This window comes from Homarus americanus, unplaced genomic scaffold (genome assembly GCF_018991925.1).
Source record: "Homarus americanus isolate GMGI-L3 unplaced genomic scaffold, GMGI_Hamer_2.0 scaffold29478, whole genome shotgun sequence".
Taxonomy (NCBI): domain Eukaryota; kingdom Metazoa; phylum Arthropoda; class Malacostraca; order Decapoda; family Nephropidae; genus Homarus; species Homarus americanus.
This window is the reverse complement of record NW_024747997.1, coordinates 2,201,131-2,225,383: the sequence shown is the minus strand read 5'-3', so window position 1 is coordinate 2,225,383 and position 24,253 is coordinate 2,201,131. Positions and strand designations below refer to the sequence as shown.

Below are 24,253 nucleotides of genomic sequence, written 5' to 3'. Positions count from 1 at the left end.
ACCCTGGTTTAAGACTTGTCACCTAGTACCTCACCTACTAACACCCTGGTCACCTGACACAGCCAAGACTAACACCCTGGTCACCTGACACAGCCAAGACTAACACCCTGGTCACCTGACACAGCCAAGACTAACACCCTGGTCACCTGACACAGCCAAGACTAACACCTTGGTCACCTGACACAGCCAAGACTAACACCCTGGTCACCTGACACAGCCAAGACTAACACCCTGGTCACCTGACACAGCCAAGACTAACACCCTGGTCACCTGACACAGCCAAGACTAACACCCTGGTCACCTGACACAGCCAAGACTAACACCTTGGTCACCTGACACAGCCAAGACTAACACCCTGGTCACCTGACACAGCCAAGACTAACACCCTGGTCACCTGACAGCAAGACTAACACCCTGGTCACCTGACACAGCCAAGACTAACACCCTGGTCACCTGACACAGCCCACCCTGGTCACCTGACACAGCCAAGACTAACACCCCTGGTCACCTGACACAGCCAAGACTAACACCCTGGTCACCTGACACAGCCAAGACTAACACCCTGGTCACCTGACACAGCCAAGACTAACACCCTGGTCACCTGACACAGCCAAGACTAACACCCTGGTCACCTGACACAGCCAAGACTAACACCTTGGTCACCTGACACAGCCAAGACTAACACCCTGGTCACCTGACACAGCCAAGACTAACACCCTGGTCACCTGACACACCCAAGACTAACACCTTGGTCACCTGACACACCCAAGACTTACCTGAACAGATGGTGTGGTGAAGGCCAAGTGTGTGGCCACCATCATCATGTTCACCTCCCGGGTGTTGAGGACACTGTGGGTGGCTCCTACCAAGCACGACAGGCAGGCTTTACCACCCACCTCGTTCACCGCTGCCACGGCCTCACTGTCTGCCAGGCAGATGTAATGGAGGAGGAGATGGAGCGCAGGGATATTATGAACATAAATACAGTGATTGAAGGTTAATAAAGTTGTTAATGTCTTTTATGTTTTATTGCAAATCTCTTACACATTGGTGTTGCACTATTCATTGTTGAGAAAAGGGCATAATACATTCACTAATTGTACACTTCTGCGAGACTCTTGTTGGTGTATGTGTTGTGTACACAGCTGGGCCTGTTACGGCAACAAGCAAACCACAACAATTCTTGGCTTCCTACTATGCAATGTAGTTTTGCAATTACAAATAAGACCAATTGGTGCTTCATTACACCTGTACATAACAGTACTCAGTCAACATGAGAACTATGCCCCGTGGATGATGATTCTTCTAATATAGAAGAAAAAGACCCCTCGTGTGTTTGGGCAGAGACCTCTTGTTTTAATGCCCCAGCCTGGGCCCACAGCTGTAGTAAACAAACACCAACACGACAATGTTACGTGTACAGTCTCGCCGCCATCAGGGTGAAGAGGCCATCACAGACAAGGGTCCCTGGAGAACAAGGCTTACCAGGGACCACCAGCCACGTCACACATGAACCCCACAACTCAACACCTCACAAAAATACACAAATAAAATAACTACATCTTAATTATTTTGTTTCAACTATTACAAAAAGGATTATTATAAAATTGAAGAGATCAGGTTTCTGCTGAAAAATGGTCAATTGGTTTTAAAATAAGATCAGTTATAAACTAAATGGTCATGGGGAATAAGTTGAAGTGTGTTCCTGCCAAGACACTTTACCTGAAGCTGTCTACAGCCTGGAGTTTTAAGGTTTACCTACATAATGCCTCAAAGATAACCGCCACGGCAAGACAAAATGACCATTAAACCATACCTCCACTCGGCTCATTCTCTTAAACCTGAGGTAGCGTTTTGTGGGCCATTCTTACTCGCAGTGCCGCAAAAATGTGTGCATCTGAGTCTATGAGGAATTCCATTGGAGAAATACTACCGTTTATTTATATACCCGTTTTGTAGATCCAACCTATGCTACAAGGTTCCTCGCAACAAGGAGGTGTTAAGTATATGGTAACTGTCGTGAGGTCAACGTGTCCACCTGACCTGGCCCGACCTGATCAGCTTTACAAGTATCACGGGCAGCGGGCCACGGCGCCTCCACCTCCAGGCGGCCATCGGTTATCACAATGTACGTCCACTTACCACCCACCACAGCTTCCTACACATTTTCTCAAGCGGCATATTTCTGCATGATTTTAAATTCCACGTTTTGTTTTATTAACACCTGTTATAGAACACTGGCCCAAGACAACGTTATAATGTACAGTAGAGATGTATTAAGCGAGGCACGCTACACCCGGAACACCTTACAAGGACTGAAGTGTCCTTATGCTCATGGAAATGTCTGTCATCGTTATAAAGACCTTACAGAGATACTAGTCAACATGTCTTGATGATGAGACATACTTAGGCGGAGGTAAACATAAGTCCGTCTCGGTGAGAAAGACTATTTGGGGGGGAAATGTTAACGATTTCTTAAAACAAACAGCCAATAATTCCCGCTGAGGATGACTTCATTAATATCCTGCAAGAAGCCCCGAGTCGCGTGGGGGACGTCTCGTGTAGCTGGCGGAAGTCTCAGTAGTTACGTATATAACACGTGATAATAAAAATAAGTGTTCTGGCCAGGTACACGAGACGCGCCCCGCCCCGCCCAGGCTGTCACCCTCACCAGCAGTAGTGAGAGCTCAAACTTGTATAATTTTAACCAGTTGTGCAATTTAAAATTTATAGACCAGTAAAAAAAAAAGATATTGCTGTATGGCAAACTCACATCAAGGAAACTTGTAAAACACTGTTCGGGTAACGTTGGTGTGAAGCGGAGGTCAAGCACCCTTAACGCCCACACACAACGCCACATGTACTTTGAGAGTCTAACACCCACACGCCACTTTCCCCACACTACATTGAACATGTGGGGAGAGCAACAGGTGGGGGCTTTCTTCACATCTGTCCTAGTTGTGAGCTCATCATACGGCGGCCGGCCTCCCTGCAACAAATACTGAACACTTCACTCGTCTTGACATAAACAAACGATTACAATAACCAAACACTTGTTGCTTCTCGGCTGTGTTCAAAACTCCCAACATTCTCAATTTGTTACACTAAACCATAATATAATACTGTATACTCAAGACAACTCTATACAACGCTACACAGAACAGTGACGCCTAGTAAACCATTATCTTCCTTAGTACTTCAGGCATCCACTAAACATAACCATGCTTTGTACTTTATGATATTTCTCGTGTTAAACAACATTAATCCCCACTCTTGACCAGCCAACCACAACACCCAGCCTCACCTACACCACAACACCCAACTACAGGCGCCGTCTGACAACATCATAAATTACGGCTTTAAATTCCTTGCCCCCCCACAAAATTAAAAGAACAATTTCTCGTTTAATAAAAACATTTGCAAGGTCTGTACATGACAACGTGCGCCAGGTGTTAGGTGTGGTAGTGTTGACCGAGGGGCTGTAATCAGCTTCACTGCCAGCTCCGACACGCTACATACTGCACTGCACATAATACTAAACCAAACTTTTCTTGCACTTTTCTGTTAAGGCATAGCAGCGAGTATCTCTATCACGTCAAAGTTTTCACAATAGTAATGAAAAAAATCATCTGCCTGACCAGGAATACACAACACCTAACCTCCCAGACGCCTCAGTGCGCATTACCTGCATCCATTCCTTTGTACGTGTTAAGGAGCTTACGCTGAGGCAACACCCAGTGACAGCAACTCTGGCCGAGTGACGACCTTAATACTGTTCATAATTCACATATGGTTCCTTGCTCCTCGCCACATCTCAGAGAGATCAGGTTGATCTTCCACAGATGACTTGTTAATCGTGCTGCCCCAAAACGGAAGGAAAACTTGAAATAAAAGTATATAACCGGCAGTCATTCCTATTGTGGTGTCAGGCCAACAACCAGTGTAAAGTTACTCAGGCATATTAACACGACAAGACATTTATAGTACCATTATGCAACTTAACTGGTGGTGTAAAGGCGCGAGCATCAAGCTCCTAGCTGACAATAAAGGCCACGGCCCGGCCGGGTCAACACCACTAACCACAAAAAACAACTTGATGGTTTACGGAATTACTGAGTCTCCTTTGTATGTTAAAACAGCACCACAAGAAAAAATACTGGAATAATAATATTTCCGAAGCACAAGTGAGGGACGCGTGTCGCAGCTGTGTCTCAGGGGGCCACCTCTCTCACCCGGGCCACACCAAGCCAACGAGCAGTCTCTCTCTCACCCGGGCCACACCAGGCCAACGAGCAGTCTCTCTCTCACCCGGGCCACACCAGGCCAACGAGCAGTCTCTCTCTCTCACCCGGCCCTCATGTTACACAAGTGACCAATAAATTATCATAATTTTACTTTGACTGGGTAACTGACCATTCAAATTACACCTTCTTTAGGGGACTTGGACCTTCGTTTGAGTTAACTAATGACAGTAAGTGTACACCCTCTCCCCATTAACTACTGTAGGGGGGGGGGGAGACTAACGACGTAGCAAGATGACAAGATAAAGAAGAGACATTGATAAAGAGGAACAGGAGATAAGAGGAGATAAGGATACCTGGAAGTGTTACAAGAGGTAAAATTTGGGCGATTTACTTATTTTTATCCCAATGTACGAAAATATATATCTTAATCTTTCTCATCATGCCATCTTACAAGGAAATATCTCCAGCAACATAATTTATATCCCTGGACCGTAAAAAGAACCACGTTACCCACTTAAAGATGCCGCCATACCCCCCGTCATAGTGATTTAATTATTTCTCTAATGTTCCAAAGATCAATATAGATTTATAGTATTCAGTATCCAGTAAGTCCAAGACAGTATTAGTAAACACGGCCCACGGGAGAGAACGTTAGTCGCCCGCCAACAAGAGAAGGAGGAGAGAGAGAGAGAGCTGGCTACTATGACCAACAGGACAGCCAAAGTTACGAGTGGAAAGAGTTAAAAACGCGACCTTCAGGATTCTCACAGCCTCGGTCAAGTTATGAATCGGCAACTATCCGCTGCCTTTTTATGAGCAAGACCTTGGGAATAATACTTTACACAGGATATCTCTTATTAATCGAGACAAATTAACTATAGAACCTAAAATGGCTCTAAAACGGACAAGGACAACTAAAATAGGTGACTTAAGAGACCTACTAAAATTATCCACCGAGGCTGTCCGGCTATACTTCACACTACAGTACCTCCCTAACACCATCACGCCTCACTCACTACTCGAGGCGGACCAAGTTTTTGCTGCTGGCCATTATCCAAGGAGGAGGTCTTAATCCGGCCACGAGCCACTTCTTACCCCCCTGTCCGCAACACAAACTCAAATGGCAGTTTCTTCCACCACCTGACTCGCTCTTTCATCGCATACTTTGCTTCCTTTTATACATATTAATATTGATGCTTATCACTTGGGACACGCCCGGCACCTGTACACGCACCATGTCCTGCACAGCTACCCAACACATCCTCTTGACATGCATGTGTGTCCTAATTCGGTGTCAGTTGTCAAGCATTTGCTCATGACACCACTTGACACTGTCACTCAGAATAGTGGGGTTAGTTCAACAATTTCAAGACATTGCCATTTTTAGTAGATGACCTCGTAGACGGTAGCCTTCTTGTCCCCTGAACCCGTCACGATGTACTTGTCGTCGGCAGAGATGTCACAGCTCAGCACCGACGACGACTCCTTCGACTGTTGGGAAGAAGACCACATGTGTTATGGTGTGTTACCTTACTGTGTTACGTGTTACCTTACTGTGTTACGTGTGTTACCTAACTGTGTTACGTGTGTTACCTTACTGTGTTACGTGTTACCTTACTGTGTTACGTGTGTTACCTTACTGTGTTACGTGTGTTACCTTACTGTGTTACGTGTGTTACCTGTGTTACCTTACTGTGTTACGTGTGTTACCTGTGTTACCTTACTGTGTTACGTGTGTTACTGTGTTACCTTACTGTGTTACGTGTGTTACCTTACTGTGTTACGTGTGTTATCTTACTGTGTTACGTGTTTACCTTACTGTGTTACGTGTTTACTCATTTACTGTGTTACCTTGTGTTACGTGTTTACTTACTGTGTTACGTGTGTTTACCTTACTGTGTTACTTGTTACCTTACTGTGTTATGTTACCTTACTGTGTTACCCTTACTGTTTTACGTGTTACCTTACTGTGTTACCTGTACCTTACTGTGTTACTTACTGTTTTACGTGTTACCTTACTGTGTTACCTGTGTGTGTTACCTTGTTACTGTGTTACGTGTGTTACTGTGTTACTTGTTAATTTTACCTTACTGTGTTACGTTACTCCACTGTGTTACCCTTACTGTGTTATGTTACCTTACTGTGTGTTACCTTACTGTTACATGTTACCTGTGTTACGTGTTACCTTACGTGTGTTACTGTGTTACGTGTATCCTTACTGTGTTACATTGTTACCTTACTGTGTTACGTGTGTGTTTACCTTACTGTGTTTACCTTACTGTGTTACTTGTATCCTTACTGTGTTACGTGTTACCTTGTGTTACGTGTGTTACCTTACTGTGTGCATGTGTGTTACCTTACTGTGTTAACGTGTGTTACCTTACTGTGTAACGTGTGTACCTTACTGTGCAGTTACCTGTGTTACCTTACTGTGTACGTGTGTTACTTTACTGTGTAGTGGTGTAGGGAAGGAGACATGTTATGGTGTGTTTACCTTACTGTGTAACGTGTTACTTACTGTTACGTGTGTTTACCTGTGTTTACCTTACTGTGTTACGTGTTACTTACTGTGTAGTGGTGTAGGGAAGACCTGTGTTATGGTGTGTTACCTTACTGTGTAACGTGTGTTACCTTACTGTTACGTGTGTTACCTGTTTACCTTACTGTGTTACGTGTGTTACTTTACTGTAGTGGTGTAGGAAGGAGAGACCTGTTATGGTGTGTTACCTTACTGTGTAACGTGTGTTACTTACTGTTACGTGTGTTACTTGTTACCACTGTGTTATGTGTTACTTTACTGTGTAGTGGTGTAGGGAAGGAGACCTGTGTTATGGTGTGTTACCTTACTGTGTAACGTGTGTTACCTTACTGTGTTACGTGTGTTACTTTACTGTGTAGTGGTGTAGGGAAGGAGACCTGTGTTATGGTGTATTACCTTACTGTGTTACCTGTGTTACCTTACTGTGTTACCTGTGTTACCTTACTGTCTTACGTGTGTTACCTTACTGTGTTACGTGTGTTACCTTAATGTTACGTGTGTTACCTGTGTTACCTTACTGTGTTACGTGTGCTACCTTACTGTGTTACGTGTGTTACCTTACTGTGTTACGTGTGTTACCTTAATGTTACGTGTGTTACCTGTGTTACCTTACTGTGTTACGTGTGCTACCTTACTGTGTTACGTGTGTTATCTTACTGTGTAGTGGTGTAGGGAAGGAGACCTGTGTTACGTGTGTTACCTTACTGTGTTATCTTACTGTGTAGTGGTGTAGGGAGACCACCTGTGTTAATGTGTACTTATATTACAGGACCTATTACTGGGGAGAGGAAGCCGCTTCTGTTGAACGTTTACTGATGTATTAAGTCAGTGGCATCATGATAAGTGAGAGTACAAGTTTATATATACATGTTGAAAGGTAGAGAGGCTATTGCTACAACATGGTGATGAATTACCTGGAAGATGGAGGCGCCGTAAGGTGTGCGCCAGGCGTTGAGCAAGTTGTCCTTGCCAGTAGACACGAACCACTTCCCCGCGTTGGCAAACTTGAGGGAGAGAACACAAGACTCGTGCAGGTGGAGCTGATACTTGTCTGGTTTGTTGACGTGCAGAACTTCCACGTTGGAGCTCTCCATACCCACGGCGAGCCACTCCCCGGTGGGGCAGTAACCCAGCGAGAAGATCTGACTCGTGAAGTCGTGTTGTTGCAGCTGACGACCCTCGCGTAGGTCCCATGACCTGACGGTGTTGTCGAGGCCGCCCGTCCACAACTTGGTGCCGTCGGGAGAGATGTCGATGCAGGAGGCGCCGTCGGTGTGTCCCTGGAACTGTCGCACCAGAGTCTGGTTGTGCAGGTCCCACACGGCAATGTTGCCATCACTGCAACAGCTGAAGCACACCTTTGAGTCCGGGCTTATGGCTAGGGCGTAACACGCTGGCGCAGAAGATATCAACTCAGCCTTGATCCTGGGAGTAGGTGTAGCCAGATCCCAAATGCTAAGGGTGGACGCCTCCCCGCCCACAATAAGGGTGCGCATGTCCGGCAGAAGTTTGACAGATCGGATATAGTTGTCTCGCTGTAAGCAGTCTAGTTGGGAAACGGGGGACTTAGACCCAGGCTGGCTGATGTCCCACACCTTGACACAGCCCTTGCCACCCGTGTAGACGTACTTGGTGGGGTTGCTGATGGTGACGGCACACACCACCTCGCCGTGGTGCAGCGTGTTGATCTGTCGCGCGTGCCGCGGGATCCCCGGCGCCAGCAACGCATCCGAGGGGAACGGCACCGGCGCTAGCTGACCCTCGCCGTTTACATGAAAGCTGTAGGCCCTAGATAAACGGAAAAAAGTATTAACGTGACATAATTGTATGGACAGTATATATCAGGTGCCACTAAGAGAGTTGAGGCTCTCAATTGTCTCAGCCACGTTAATATTGTTATTATTGTCCACTATCTATTTTTCTGACGGAATAAACTGTTTACACATCAATATAGGGTCATGCACTTGAGGAGCAGAAATACTTACGGCTTGCCAGCAGAACCATTAGTGGGAATGCCATTGGAGGCGAGCGGCGGAACCCTGACACCGCTGTGGGGGTCGTAGCCAGTGACCTGCGGGGAGACCAATGTAGCATTGTCACTCACTACCAACTAGGGAGTGGACACAACTAACATACACACACACTGTACTATCACACAAGCAGTTAGTGGTGCAGTATACAAAACAAGCAAGAAGCTAAAATATAGAGTATAAGCTGTGCAGGTGAGGAGGTGCTTCTTATGGCCACTATAGAGACGAGGGAAGGTACGGCAACAGAGGCTATTGTGGGTGTAGGTGTGAACAAGTGGCGGGGGTCTGGGCGAGGGTGTGCTACACTTACCGGCGGCCGGAGGTAGTTGTTAGCGTGTCCTGGGGGGTAGGCGGCAGAGGGCGGGAGGTCAGGACGGGGCGGGCCCGGGGGCAGGTCAGGTCGGGGCCCAGCAGCGCCGGGGGGCAGGTAGGGGGAAGGGGGAAAGTGAGGGGACGGCCCGGCACCCCCAGGGAGGACCCCGGGGGGCTTCACACCGGAGGAGCCAGGGGGCGCGGAGGGGGCGCCGCTCCCCCCACCAGACTTGGACGTGGGGGTGGAACGAGGGTCACCCTGCAAAACACAGAACAAAAACAAACAAAACAAAATGAGGGGCGGATCCACAACAACACAGGCAGAGAAAAAAAAAATAAACATCGACACTCAGCGGTGGGCACCTGATTCCCTCACGCACGAGGTCTACACAAACACACACACAACATTATTCACCATATCTCTAGCTTATACAGTATAATGTTTGGGTGGTTAAGATCAATCAAGACAAGTCCAGCGATAAGTTTGTAACACACCATGCAGGTCACACTGTTACAAGGACCAACCAAACATCTGGGTGAGGTGAGGAGTACAAGACAGTGTGGTGGGGGGGGCAGGCAGGCATAATGAGACAAGGAATTTAAATGCCGACGGTAAAACTATACAAGTGCCCCAGCGAGATGCTCTCTACCTACACCCGCCCAGCCCTCACACCCAGCCCTCACCAGCCCCCAACACAGCCCTCAGTCCTAATACAGAAAATGATAAGGCTGTAAAACACACAAAGGCCAAAAGTAAACAATAAACGAGACTTTTGTGTGTGTGTGTTTTTTTCCCCATCAAACAGATAAGATTATTGGTGAGTGATGGAAGAAGAGGTGGGTCGAGTCGGGGCATGACAGGCACTACCATCAAGGTGCCCCCCCCCCCTCAACTACCCTCACTGATAAGGGAGGTTGTCTGGCTGGGTGGGTATCTCATCAGGCTGTCTCTCGTCCTCCTCACCAGCCGGCAGTAACACCCACCACCTAGTTCATCTTAGTTATTTCCACGCTAACTACCATGACGTGTAAGGTCGTTAATCACTTGAGAATGATCCACACACAACACACCGGGTATTGTAGTGTGCCCCAGGATGAAAAATATATTGAGTTAGTTATTCTTGAGTAAAGATGCGAGGATGGGTGTCCTCTTGGGTAACTAATGACTGCCGGCTCCCACACCTCCCCTCCTCCACCTCCCTCCTCCCTCCCTCCACCTCCCTCCCTACCTCCACCTTCCCTCCCTCCCTCCCACCTCCCCACCTCCCCTACCTCCACCCTCCCACACTCCCCTACCTCCCTCCCATACTCCCTCCCTCCACCTCCCATACTCCCCTACCTCCACCCACCCCTCCCTCCCTCCCTCCCTCCACCTCCCTCCCTCCCTCCCACCTCCTACTCCCCTCCCTCCCTCCACCTCCCATACTCCCTACCTCCACCTCCCCCTCCTCCCTCCCACCCCTCCCTCCCTCCACCTCCCACCTCCACCCTTCATTCTCAATTCCTCCAAAGTCTTCTGCCTAAACTCTCTTCCTCCTTATTCTCGTCCCCAACCTTACTATCCTCTACCCACCCCCTAGTCTAGCCAGCCACACCCCCTCACCCCCCCATCAATTTCTCTCTCCTAACTCATAATAATACAAACAATACTCCTACCCACCCCACCTCTCCCTGCCCCGCCCTCCTCACTCACAAGCGAGGGGGGGGGGGGCGGACACCTTCCAAAAACCCCCCTCACCATGAACCACCAAGCGACTTAATCTACAATAGAAGCGGATGGGTGGGTGGGTGGGCGGCGTGGGCGTGCGGGAGGAGTTACTACTGTAGTGAAGAGAACAACTGCAGGTGCCAATAACATTCTCCCACCACCAACATTCTACCATTGATGTCTACAACTCAACAGTGTGTGGTCTTATAAATAGCAGAAGCTTACTAATAGCATAACTTACTAGCACTACTACTCCCACTATTGTCATTTTAAACCCTGCTGCTATTTTGTTTTTACTAGGGAACGATGCAGTGATAAAAGGAAAGTCTTTAAATAGGGTTAATACCATCAGTTTAACCCCCTTCCCCATGGTTGGTCAGGTCGTGGGGTGAGTAACCATTATTCAACAAGTTTAGACCAGACAATGAGTGGTTGCTGCTTACAGTAGTGTGGTGTGGTAGTTTAGGTGACACAGCTTAACTCCTTGACTGACACACACAGACACAGACAGACCTCTCTCTTCTCTCGTCTCCAAACCACTAAATTGTGTGCAGTTCTAACCAGCTTTGTGGGTGACGGTCTAGATATATGTGGATAGATGTGGGTAGTGGATGTGTGTGTGGTAGATGTGGATATGTGTGGGTGGGTGGTGTGAAGTGGATGTAGGTGGTGTGTGAAGTGGGTGGTGTGTGGTAGGTTTTGGGTGACAAGGATGGATGGCGGTAACTGTGGTGGTAGTAGGGGGTCGGACAGAGGCAGACAGGTGGACAGGTGTTGGGTGACGGGAAGTGGGTGGTGGTTCGTGGGTGAGTGTAGGTGTTGTTAAGCAGCAGGTGTTGAGCAAAGGTGGTTACTGCCCCCCCCCCCTCCCAGTTTTATACAATACCAACATAATGACGAAACCTACTAAGTGCCTGTAGTAGTAGTAGTAGTCGTGATGGTGAGGTGTAGTAGTCGTGATGGTGAGGTGTAGCAAGAAAATAGTGTAGGTGTAGCAAGAAGAGAGAGAGTGTGTGTGTGTGTGTGTGTGTGTAATGGGGGGAGGCGGGGGAGTGTTGGAAGGGTGTATCAAAGGAAACCAGGAGGTGGAGAGGAAGGGAAGGGAGAAGGTAGGGAGGGTAGGGAGAGAGTAGGGAGGTTGTGTGAGGGAGCTGTGAGGGGTTAAGGCTTGACCAACTGTCGGCTCGAGCAGTAGGTTACCGGTACAGGGATACATATATATATTTGACGCAACTAGAGGTGTAGTGTATGGTGTAGTGTAGTGTATGGTGTAGTGTAGTGTATGGTGTAGTATAGTGTAGTGCTTTGGTGTAGTGAGGTAAGAGAAGGCCGTTTCCTGCCACTATGATAAACTGTATAGTGTTCACCTGGCGAGGAACGTAAGGTACAGTACAGGTAAATAGAATTCTAATTAGCCTGAGGCGCTGGATGTTGATGGGAAGACTGCTGTTGTTTATGGCAAAATATTGTTGTTGTTTATGGCAAAATATTGTTTACTCACTTCGTTATCGTTTTTAATATTATTTTTTCTCCAGGTAAATAAACGGTTTCAATTTCACCTGTGTAAATAAACAATGCGGTGAAGAAATGAGATAAACTTTGAGGAGCATTGCGTCTTTAGGTGGCTGACTATCACACACACACACACACACACACACACACACACACACACACACACACACACACACACACCAAATTGCATCGACTGACCACGTGGGATGTTAGGGAGCGGTGTGTACGTGTGTGTATGTATGTGTGTGTGTGTGTGTGTGTGTGTTACCGAAGGCCTTAGGTGCATCTAGTACATATTATTACACACTTACATTGCGTATCACCACCCACTACATAATCACTACACCTCTACCTCACACACCTGTAGATCACCACACAAGAGAAACCTTTAACACTAAAACATCATATGGTACTAAGATTAACCTGTGTGTTAAGTTTATAAGCATGTAAGGTATATTCACACACACACACACACACACACACACACACACACACAGGCTTGGGTAGGTACCATTCCCATAAAGAAGCAAGCGTGTGTGCAAACGTGCGTGAGGAGCGAGGTAATAAGTAAAACTAACACCAGCAGGAGGAGCGGCAGTGTGGGTGAGGCAACACGAGGAAGCAGCAAGAGGTGGAGGTGTAGGAAGGAGTGGCCAAGGGAACGTACCTTCTCGTGTTTAAGCTGAGGCGTGGAGCGGGAGGAGGAGGATTGAGAAGGCGGCAGTCCGGTTTCTTCTCGCCGTTCTCTCGCACATCCCGGTGGTCCCCGTTGGCTTGTGGCGGAGTGTTGGGGTCCTGCAGGAGACACAAGGAGGAGACGTATTATTACACCAAAGTACTGTACATAACACAAGTCTAACCTAACCTCAAACGCCTCTTAAAAAGATATTCTCCAACACCTACACATGAAGATAACAGTAATATAACTTCTAAATACGATGGTAAGTCTTCAATAACTCCTTCAACTGTCCCCTATAAAGGTAACTGACGGAAGAACTAGACAGGTGAACAGTTACAGTTAACCTACACGAGGACACCATCCTCCCTCCACTCAGTAACAAGGGGGAGGGGGGAGGCACTGCACACATACCGGTAACACAACTGGTAGAGTCACTGACATTCCCACCCCTGACACACAAGATGGCTCTACAATGACAATCACCACGGGAAAAATTTATATACACGACTGAACAAGGCAGGGGGGATGATGGAGGAAGATGGGGGGGAAGAATGATGATGGAGGGATAGATGGGGAGGAGAGGGCCGGCGGCAAGGTGATGGTGGGATAGATGGGGGGGTTGAGAGAAGAATGGAGGAGAAAAATGGCTGAATGAAACGGGAATAAGGAGAGAGGGGAGAAGGGAGAAGGAGAGTTGAAGCACAAGACCCACCTCATTAGCCACGTCCACAAGGTCTTGACCACCTTCCCGACCAAAGTTCTGCCTCCTTCCGGCGCTTGGCATCGTGGTCGTCCGGGGTTCGGGAACGCGGCCGACTTCCCCCGGGGAACTACTATTCCGCTGTAAACAAAAAGACAAAACAAAAACACGTCCGTTAGTCATCCACAGTACACAACACTACTATAGTAAACAAGATTCATATAACCAGTTGACACAAACTAATCAACAGGTAGCCCATACATTAATTAATACTTTCATTTGGCAGCCAACACCAAGATAACATTATTTACCTCCATCTGAGACTACCCCCCACCAACCACAGGTGAGAGATAAACACCTGGACAGGTAACGTGGCCACAACCACTGACCTCCTGACCCCCGGGAAAAACACGCTAATTACACCAACCAACACAACAACTCGACACACACACACGGGAGGTTATAAACGAATATATTAACCCACCATTAAACTCACATAAAGTGGAATGTCACCTAACCTCACCTATTAAGTTTTAGTAGCGCGCACACACACACACACACACACACACACATAACATGGACGCAACATACCAATTGAGGGAAGAGCGACGCACACACACACCAATAACAGAGGCGTGGTAAAGCTCACATGAGAGGGTGGAGTGGTGAGCGTGTATGAGGGGTGCTGACCCTCTTGTTGACATACTGCCCTGCCTGGCCTCTCTCTCACACACACACACACACACACACACACACACACACACACACACACACACACACCACTCTTAATATATCACCCCACACACACAAAGGGTCAAATGCAACTACAAATAAACATATATATATATATATATATATTTTCAAAACACAAAATGAATTTCACTCTGTGTGTGTGTGTGTGTGTGTGTGTGTGTGTGTGTGTGTGTGTGTGTGTGTGTGTTTGTTTTAAAAGTGAAGCCGAAATATACTCCACGCGTACCCGGGAAAACTCTCCTTTTTGTCGAGTATGGAGAGAGGGGGAGAGAATGGGGAAGGGAAGGGACGAAAAAGAAAATGGGGTTAGGGAAAGGAGAAAGAAGGACAAAGGTAGGACAATTATTCGTGGAGAGAGAAGCGCCCTCAGTTCAGTATAAATGTTCCCCCACTAGACTGTAAACTGAAGCAAATTTGTTTAAAATGCTTAACCACTTACATTGTTGGAGGTGACAGTCTCTCTCTCTCCCTCTTTTCCTCTCTCTCTCTCTCTCTCTCTCTCTCTCTCTCTCTCTCTAAGCCTCCTAATAACCGCGACAATTGATTAAGGCCTGTGTAATATACGAGGCGGCTATAAAAAGGGAACCAGAAGAGGGAGGCGAGGCAAGAGGGAAGTGAGGAGGAGGGAGAAGTGAGGAGGAGAAGTGAGGGGGAAGAAGTGAGGGAGGAGTTACGAGTTAAAGTCACAAGTGAGGGTAAAGTGGACACCCAGATCGATCACTGCATGAATAAGATGAGGGAAAATCAGTGGGGAGGAGGGGAGAGGGGAGGGAGGGTAAGAAAGGGAGAGTAAAAGATGGAGGGGGAGGAGAGGGAAGAAGAGACAGCAAGAACACAGGGTGGGTGTGAGGGGAGGGGAAGGAGAGAGGAGAGGGAGAGGGGAGAATTGATTACAGTCTATAAAGGGGAGGAAACAAGAAAGGGGACACGGGTCGATGAATGAACCGGGAAATATTAACGCAGGCGAGGAGAGGGAGCCAGAGAGGGGAAACGTATTCTAACTATTACACGCGGCGACTGTGGGGGAAATTATTCATTGGTACCAAGGGGAGAGGAAAGGGGAGATGGGGAGAGGAAAGGGAGATGGGGAGAGAAAGGGGAGATGGAGAAGGGGGGACGGGAGAGAAAGGGGAGACGGGGAGAGGAAAGGGGAGACGGGGAGAGGGGAGACGGGGAGAGGAAAGGGGAGACGGGGAGAGGAAAGGGGAGACGGGGAGGGAGAAAGGGAGACGGGGAGAGGAAAGGGGAGACGGGGAGAGGGAAAGGGAAATGGAGAGAAGAAAGGGGAGACGGGAGAGGAAAGGGGAGACGGGGAGAGGAAAGGGGAGGTATGGGAGAGGGGGGGGGTATGGGAGAGAAGAAGCGGGAAAGGGGAGAGGGGAGAACGGAGGAGAGGGGGAGAAAGAGGAGGTACACCCCATATATTCATCATGCTCCCCCTGACCTCAACACAACAAAGTATTCAAAGCTCATCCAACAACTGACTTCACCGCCAGACAGTCACGTGTGTGTGTGGCCGGGCTATAAACCATGTGTACACGTCTGTAAGTATGTACTATATGTGCGTAGTGGAGGCCTCTGTACACCAACACAGTGTAAATAAAAATATGTACAGTAACACACACACACCAAGAGGCAATACAGACTGAACATCGTTAAACATCACACCTCCCCTCTCACCCTCCCTCTCACCTTCCCTCTCACCCTCCCTCTCACCGACCACGCTAATAATTCACCCTCACTCGCCACGCCTCATTACGTCTCCTCTCAAACGGTCTCCCCATATGGCGATACTCACACACGGCAAAAATCTGATTCACCCTCAACCCTTGTGTGTAAAGCTTCCCTCTGTCCCCTCACCCTTCCCCGTGCCCTCAACCATGGACCTACACCCCTGGATTCCCTGCCTGTCCCACCGCTGCCACCAATAACGTCCACAAATGCATTACCTCTCCCTGGCCACCCTCCCTACTCCTCCTGCAGGTGCGGTACGTGACTTATGATAAAACCATCATTAGAACTTAATCTTCTTTCAAGTCATCCCTCCCTCTCTCTCTCTATCTGTCTATCTGTCTACCTCCTCTTTTTCCTCCTCGTATCTGTCTATCTGGTTCTCTTCCCCCCTGTCTTGTCTGTCAAATCATCCCCCCCAGCTCCAGCCCCCCCATGTTGATCCTTACCCATCCCAGCGACTCTACATTATCCACGCTCGCTTCACTGACCCTCTGTTACAACGGCTGCCTCCTCCCCACACACACAGTATCCCCCTAGTTAACCCCACCACTACCAATCTCATTCTTACACCAATATGACACCCTGACCCATCATCTAATCCACTTCAACCCCCTCTTACACCCCACTGACCCACCTCTATCCCATTACACCAAAAATGCACCGTGACCCACCGCTACCCTGGCCCACCCTATGTTTTATAAGCCCTTTAACCCACCCCCACTTTCATATAACCCACCTAATGTTGATCCAATACTACTTGACCCACCCACTCTGACCTCCTCCCCACCTAGGGAAAGAGTAGAGATGATGAAGATTTTACAGACCCCCACCTACCCCCACCTCTCCTCCCCAGACACCTCCACGTTTATGTCGTAAAATAACAAAAAAAAGAGGGTGGAAGTGATCCTGAGTTCTACCAGGGATTAGCCAAATGGCGTCCGTCCGTTCATCTAACCGTGAACCCCTCACAGCACTTCGCCCTCCTCCCTTCCCTTCCTCCCTTCCCAGCCACCATTCTGTTCCATCACCCCTCCCTACCCTCCCCAACTACCCCTCTGTTCCATCACCCTACCCAACCACCCTTCTGTTCCATAATCTGCCTCCTCACCCTACACCTTCTGTTCCATAACTCCTACACCCTTTCCCAACTCCTCCCATCCTCCCTCCCTCTCATCACCCAGGAATGTCACCATCTCTCTGTCTATTTTCAATTACCCCATTATCGATTACCAGAAGGTCGCCGGTCATACAAGTGATTTCAACTCACTACCTTCATCTCAACCCCCACTCATCCCAATTCCCAAACTTCCACTCACCCTTCAACCCCTTCCCAAATCCTCACCCCACTTAACTCCTCTCAACTCAACTCACCCCATCCTGCCCGAGTGTCCCCTCTGTCCATCGACGGTGCTGGTTGCTGTACATCACCACTACAGACGAAATACAGACACATGTACTTTATACACACACACATATGTACTTTAAACACACACACATATGTGACTTTAAACACACACATATGTACTTTATATCAATTCATTTATAGTTCATCACACATTATAAACTACAATACACTGATATGTTTTTTTTCATTATAAAATTTGTTTATAATCAAACCAAAAACAGCATATATTTTGGGTCTTCATAAGTCAATGTATACTGGATGACAAGGACAGATGGGTGGGTGTGGTGGGTGGGTGGGGTGGGTGTGGTGTGGTGGGTGAGTACACTGTGGGGTTGGAGGCTAAGGAGGGAGGGGGGGGTCATAAGTACACTTGACTTGTGTGTGTGTGTTAATTTTTAAGTCACCACTAGTTTATGGGTCTAGAATCGGTATAATAATGTGTGTGTGTGTGTGTGTGTAAAGGAGACGATTTTAATATGTTTCTATAGCACACATTATTATAAAACTGTGAACTAACCTTTAAAACACACACACACACACCACCACTATATATATTAACACGTGTAATTAAATAAAACAGTGATTGGATAAAAATAATATATAATGACGTTAAACAGTGATGGCGGTACAGTAAGAGTGTGTGTTGTGGCGGCGAGGCGGATGACTGCACCGGTAAATTATTCATAACATAATAGAGTGCTGTGAACACCGCGCCCCTCTCTCCCCTCTCGGTGCATATCATTTATCCATTTAATACAACGTTATCCTCGGATTTGTACACCCTTCCCCCTCCTAAAGCCCCTGTCCCTTTCTCCTTTTCACTGCTTACAATCAACACTGCCCATCTGGTCATGAGTGGACAACGCACAATAAAATTATTAAAGGAAAAAAATGGTGAATATCATATTATCGTACACGTTCTCCACACACACACACACACACCACACACACACACACACACACACACACCACACACACACGCCCACACACACACACCCCAAGACGAGAGCCAGAGTCAAACAGTCCCTCCTCCAGGCCTGAGACCATACCCCATCAGCCTCCTGCACGACCCATGACCACCCCAGGTAAACAAAGTAGCTTGAGAGGTTTCACTTCCACCCACATTGGATTAGAGAGGGGAGAGGGAGGGAAAGGAGGAGGGAAGGAAGGGAGGAGGGGAGGAGGGAGGGGGAAAGGGAGGGAGGGAGGAGGGTTATCTCCACACCACTACTCAATCCTGGTTCTCCTCCCTCCTACCCCACCCTAACCCCTCCTTCCCTCCTCCATTAACGCCATTATCCTTCGTCTGTCTTCCACACACCACAATCATCAGCCATTTTATATATATTCTTCACTTCATCTCTTACCTCTCCCTCCTTATTTCCCTTCCCCGCCACTACTCATAGAAACAAGTAGGGGAGAGAGAGAGAGAGAGAGAGAGAGAGAGAGAGAGAGAGAGAGAGGGTGAGCGGGGTGAGAGGCAGGAGGGGCGGGTTGAGAGGCAGAGTGGGCGGGGCTGAGAGGCAGGAGTGGCGGGGTTGAGAGGGAGGAGTGGGCGGGGTTGAGAGGCAGGAGTGGGCGGGTTGAGAGCCACGCCCATCACGTGCGGGTGTTTACAAAGGGACAACAAACACACACGCCACAACTTACTGCCTCACCCCCTTATACTCTGATTATCCACCTCACCCCTCATCCTCACTCTCCTTCCAGCCCTCACCCTATTCAGCTCCTCCCTATCCATCCCTTTCATTCCTTTTCCTGCCCGCCACCCCCTCAGGAGGAAGCAAAGGGGAGCAGGGTAAGGGGGATGAGGATAGGAGGATGAGGGGTAATGAAGTGTGAGAGTCGAAATAAAGGAGAGAGTGGAGAGGGAGGGAGGACTGAGGAAGAGTGTGTGTGTGTGTGTGTGTGTGTGTGGAGAGAGGTTTCAGGTACTTGAGAAGGTGAAAAGTGCTTGGGGTAAGGAAATGAGGGAGAACGAGGAAAGGGGGGGGGGAAGGGGAGGGAAGGGGTGGGGAGGGAAAGGGAAGGGGGGAAGGAGCAACAACAGTAATGGTAGTAGAATCGACTACACACACACACACACACACACACACACACACACACACAACACACACACACTCCACTAACCTAACTTAATCAATGTGTGGAGGGAAAGAGGGAAAGGGCGGTAAGGAGGGTAAATATCCTAGCTAGGAAAACTTTAAGGAGAGAGAGAGAGAGAGAGGAGAAAGAGGAGGAGAGCGAGGAGGGTATTGTAGCCGCCTCTCTTTGATCCAGCCAACTCTACATCACATCAGGCCACTAACCCTGACGCAGAGAGAGAGAGAGAGAGAGAGAGAGAGAGAGAGAGAGAGAGAGAGACCCACCCACCAAACTCAACCAGAGTTTACACCAAGTTTACTTCTTAGGACTCACCCCCTCCCACCAAGATGTAGCGGGCGTGAGGTGATGTCCTGGGTGTGAGGAGTGGATGGCGGGTGGATGGATGGGGCAGCCACACTGAGATACGGGAGGTGGAGGAAGGGGTGGAGGAGGTGAGAGGGGGTGGAGAAGGTGGAGGAAGGAGGAGAAGGTGGAGGAAAGAGGGAGAAGGGAGGAAGGGGTGGAGAAGATGGAGAGAATTGAGGAAGAAGAAGGAGGGGAGGAAAGAGGGTAGCCAAAAGTGGAAGAGGGGAAGGTGATGAAATGAAGAGGATGGCAAAGGAGAAAGATGGAAGAAGAAGAAGAAGGAAACTATCGCGAAGATGAAGACAATAAGAAGAAGAATGAGGAGAGGAGGAGGAGGAGAGAAGAATAAAGAAAGGAGGAGGAAGATGAGAAATGAATAAGAGAGGAGGAGGAGGAGAGAAAAGAGGAAGAAGAGGGTAGGGAGGAGAGAAGAAAGGAATAAGGGGGAGGAGGAGAGAAGAATCAGTGAACAACTTAATAAGCGAGGAAGGAAGGAAGGCGAGCGGAACAGGAATGTGCGGTCAAGGGGAGAGAGAAGTGGAAGAGGGAGATAGAGAAGAGAAGAGAGGTAAGCGTGATGGACAGAGGGAGAGGGGCGGAGTGAAGGAGAGGCCACAAAGGAGACGTAAAAGGTAAAGCATAAAAGGTAACGATGGGAGGGAAGGAAGGAAGGGAGAGAGGAAGAATACTAACTAGACATGAGAGAGAGAGAGAGAGAGAGAGAGGTAGGAGGAAAAAAAGGAGGGGGGTGGGGGGGGGGTATTAGCAAAGTCATCCGCAGGGGTCCTGAGCCAAACCACCAGGGCTAACTACCCAGGGACGGCTAACGACCAGCGGCTAACAATTAGTGAGGCACAGATCGATTAAGAGCGCCTCCATTACACCCCTCCTTCCTACTCCACTCTCCTTAACCTCTGAATTTGTGTGCACGATTAAATGCTCAGGTGTTCTGCCATGGTAATTACGCAAGTTTTTTTTAGTCACACTCACATCGCTCCCTCTCCCTTCCTCTCCCTTTCAACACCAAACCACGTCTACACTCCCTTCCTCTGTCTCACTTCCTCCCTCTCACCTTACATTACCGTCCCTCACCCATATCCCCCCTCCCACACCCCCCACCTCCCATCCATACAAACCAGGTGAGATCCGGGCTTAGACACCCAGGCGATGGTGCCAACACCCCCACCCATGACAGCCTCACCCCCACCTCCAACGCGCACGATCCGCCTCCCACGTCACCGCCTAGTCACGTGACCGACACGCTCGTCACGTGACCGGGAGACGTTGCTCTAGTACCGAGGAGGGGGGGGGGGGGAGGAGGAGGGGAGAGGGGAGAGGAGGAGGGGGGGGAGGAAGAGGAAGCAAGGAGGAACTGGAGGAGGAGGAGTACATCGACACAGCTGCCATATGGTCACTCCAGCGTGCAAACAGGGGGGGGAAGGGGAAGGAAAGGGGTGGAGGAGGGGAAGGAAGGGGAGGAGGAGGAGGAAGGGACCATGAAAGGCGAGGTGCACACAGACAGACACACACATGTACAAGATACACATACACACAGTGAGAGAGAGAGAGAGAGAGAGAGAGAGAAGGCTTAGCTACGGATACAAGTGATAAGAGTTATCTCTCTCTCCTTTATCAACATTGCCAACAGGTCATTTTCTCGCCTCCTCTCTCATGTCCCCAGTGACCCGTAATACTGAACTCTGTACCGTTATTACCGTTGATCCCACCTGTTGTCCCGTTAACCCACTGATCCGTCTCCCGTTTAACCTACTACCCTATAAAACAGTCGAACACCCCCGTTGTCATGATTCCGTTGCCCCCGTTAACATGATCCCGTTTGCCCCAAGCTCCTCACACCTTGTGGTCATGGGAACCTGGAGAGAGAGAGAGAGAGAGAGAGAGAGAGAGAGAGAGAGAGAGATAATTGGGTTAGTTCGCCCTCACACGACCTAATGACCATCCAACCGACGGGGACTGTGTGTGTGTAGTCCGCCATACATAAAATTTGTCGTGAGGTCATAACGGCATATTTTACGTGTCGTCTCAACCATGATCATAATTATTCACACACACACACACACATACACACACACACACAGAGTCATCACAGGCCACCAGCACTTGTTGACAAAAAACAGCTGATACCGACGTGTTTACATACAACAGCTGTTTCTCACTTGTTTACATGTAACAGCTGACTGTCACTACTCACAGTGGACAAGATCTACCACTACTACCACCATCAACTAACCAACCTACCACTACTACCACCATCAACTAACCAACCTACCACTACTACCACCACCATCAACTAACCAACCTACCACTACTACCACCACCATCAACTAACCAACCTACCACTACTACCACCATCAACCACCTAACCAAACTACCCTCTGTACTCCCCCACGCCCACAGCCACCTCCCTACGCCCACAACCACAACCACTCCTCCCAAACAAGATCACTGAGGGAGGGAAGGAAGGAAGGAGGGAGGGAGGGAGGAGGGAGGAGGAGGAGGGAACACTACACCACCAGTATCATGAGGGGCCTGTAGTGTCACCTGGTGGAGGGAGGAAGGGAGGAGGGGGGGTGAGGAGGAAATTGACACAGAAGGAAACAGCTACTCCACTTCCTCTCTCATCACCTCCGGGAGGGAGAGGAAGAGGGAGACGAGGACGGGAGAGGAAAGAGGGTCGTCCGCATCAGTGAACACACCAGTCTCTCGTTATGAGGACAACTAATATGGAGGAGGGGAGGGGGTGAGAAGGGAGAGGGCGAGGGGGAGGAGGAGGGCGAGTGGGGAGGAGGAGGGCGAGGGGAAGAGAGAGGACGAGTGGGAGGGAGGGCGAGGGGAGGGAGATGCGAGGGGAGGGAGAGGGCGAGTGGGGGAGGGAGAGGGCGAGGGGGAGGGAGAGGAGGGAAGGGAGAGGGCGAGGGAAGGGAAGGAGAGGGCGAGGGAAGGGAGAGGGCGAGGGGAGGGAGAGGGCGAGGGGAGGAGAGGCGAGTGGGGGAGGAGAGGAGAGGAGGAGTGTAAGGTAGCAACACATTACGGTGATGAAGGAATGGAATTTGATATGGGTGGAGACGTCACACCATCATACTGTCCCACCATACTGGCTCACCATACTGGCCAATTATACTCTCTTACTATGATAACACCATACTAGCTTCACTATATCACTATAACCGTCACCATACTCTCTACCATGACAACACCATACTAGCTTCACTATACTTACCACCATAACTTTACCACAGTAACATTAAAATTAACATAACTGACAAAATTGTTAATAAAATAATAACCTACTAACCTAACCTAACCTAACCTGACCTAACCTGACCTGACCTAACCTAACCTAACCTGACTTAAACCAAAATGTTATCACTAACATTAAAACAAACATAAAAAACATTAAACCAACAGGAAAAAAAAAACCTTAATATCTAAGAGTAAAAATTGGAAGAAAAAATCAGGGAAAAATGTTTTTTTGCAAGGCAAAATAAAAGCTTTGGTCCGAGAAGTAAACATAAAAATCTCTGGGGGGAAAAAAGTATATATATATATATATATCAGACGGGAATTAATCTTTGGTACGAGTTCTTCCAAGGTAAATGACGGAGGGAGGAGGGGGGAGGCGAAGGAAAAAGATTAAAAGAATTAATTTAAGCTACCTGGGAAAAAAGTCTGAGGGGAAATAAAGTAAAGGAAAGAAAGTCATAGATTACTTTAAATTACTCAGAAAGTCTGGTTCTGAGATACTTGCCACAGAGAGAGAGAGGAGGGGGGCACGACAGGACAGACATCCGGTCGGACGATAGAGGCCAACCGTCTTATCTGTTTACTGAGACAGGGAGAGAAAACACACACACACACACACACACACACACACACACACACACACACACACACACACTGAGGACGGGGAGGGAAAAGAACGGGAGAAAAATGGAGAGGGAGAAGAGGGGAGGTGGGGGGGGTGGAATGGGAGGAGAGAGGGTTAGTGGGAGAGGAGAGGGAGGAAGGGGAGGGAAGAAAGGAAGGAGGAAAGCCCCCCCACATGACAGGTCAAATGGGTCCCTAGCGTATTCTTAAACTGGGTCCTATAGTCCTGTGGGCCCATTAGATCTGGGGGGCCCACAGATCTGGGGGGTTCTCTTTGATTTAGCGTTACATATAGTCT

General features: G+C 48.7%; 1 protein-coding gene across 1 annotated transcript in view; it reads right to left on the bottom strand.

The window, feature by feature from the left end:
• Positions 1-1,013: 1,013 nt before the first annotated feature.
• LOC121879932 (protein groucho-like) overlaps positions 1,014-24,253 on the bottom strand; it is a 75,909-nt gene continuing 52,669 nt past the window's right edge. The window contains exons 10-15 of the mRNA XM_042386750.1: positions 13,733-13,865; positions 13,013-13,140; positions 9,124-9,384; positions 8,769-8,854; positions 7,698-8,571; positions 1,014-5,735 (exon numbers count right to left, since the gene is read on the bottom strand). Coding sequence (XP_042242684.1) covers positions 5,628-5,735; positions 7,698-8,571; positions 8,769-8,854; positions 9,124-9,384; positions 13,013-13,140; positions 13,733-13,865 — 1,590 coding nt within the window. The 3' untranslated portion in view covers positions 1,014-5,627. The remainder of the gene's footprint in view (positions 5,736-7,697; positions 8,572-8,768; positions 8,855-9,123; positions 9,385-13,012; positions 13,141-13,732; positions 13,866-24,253) is intronic.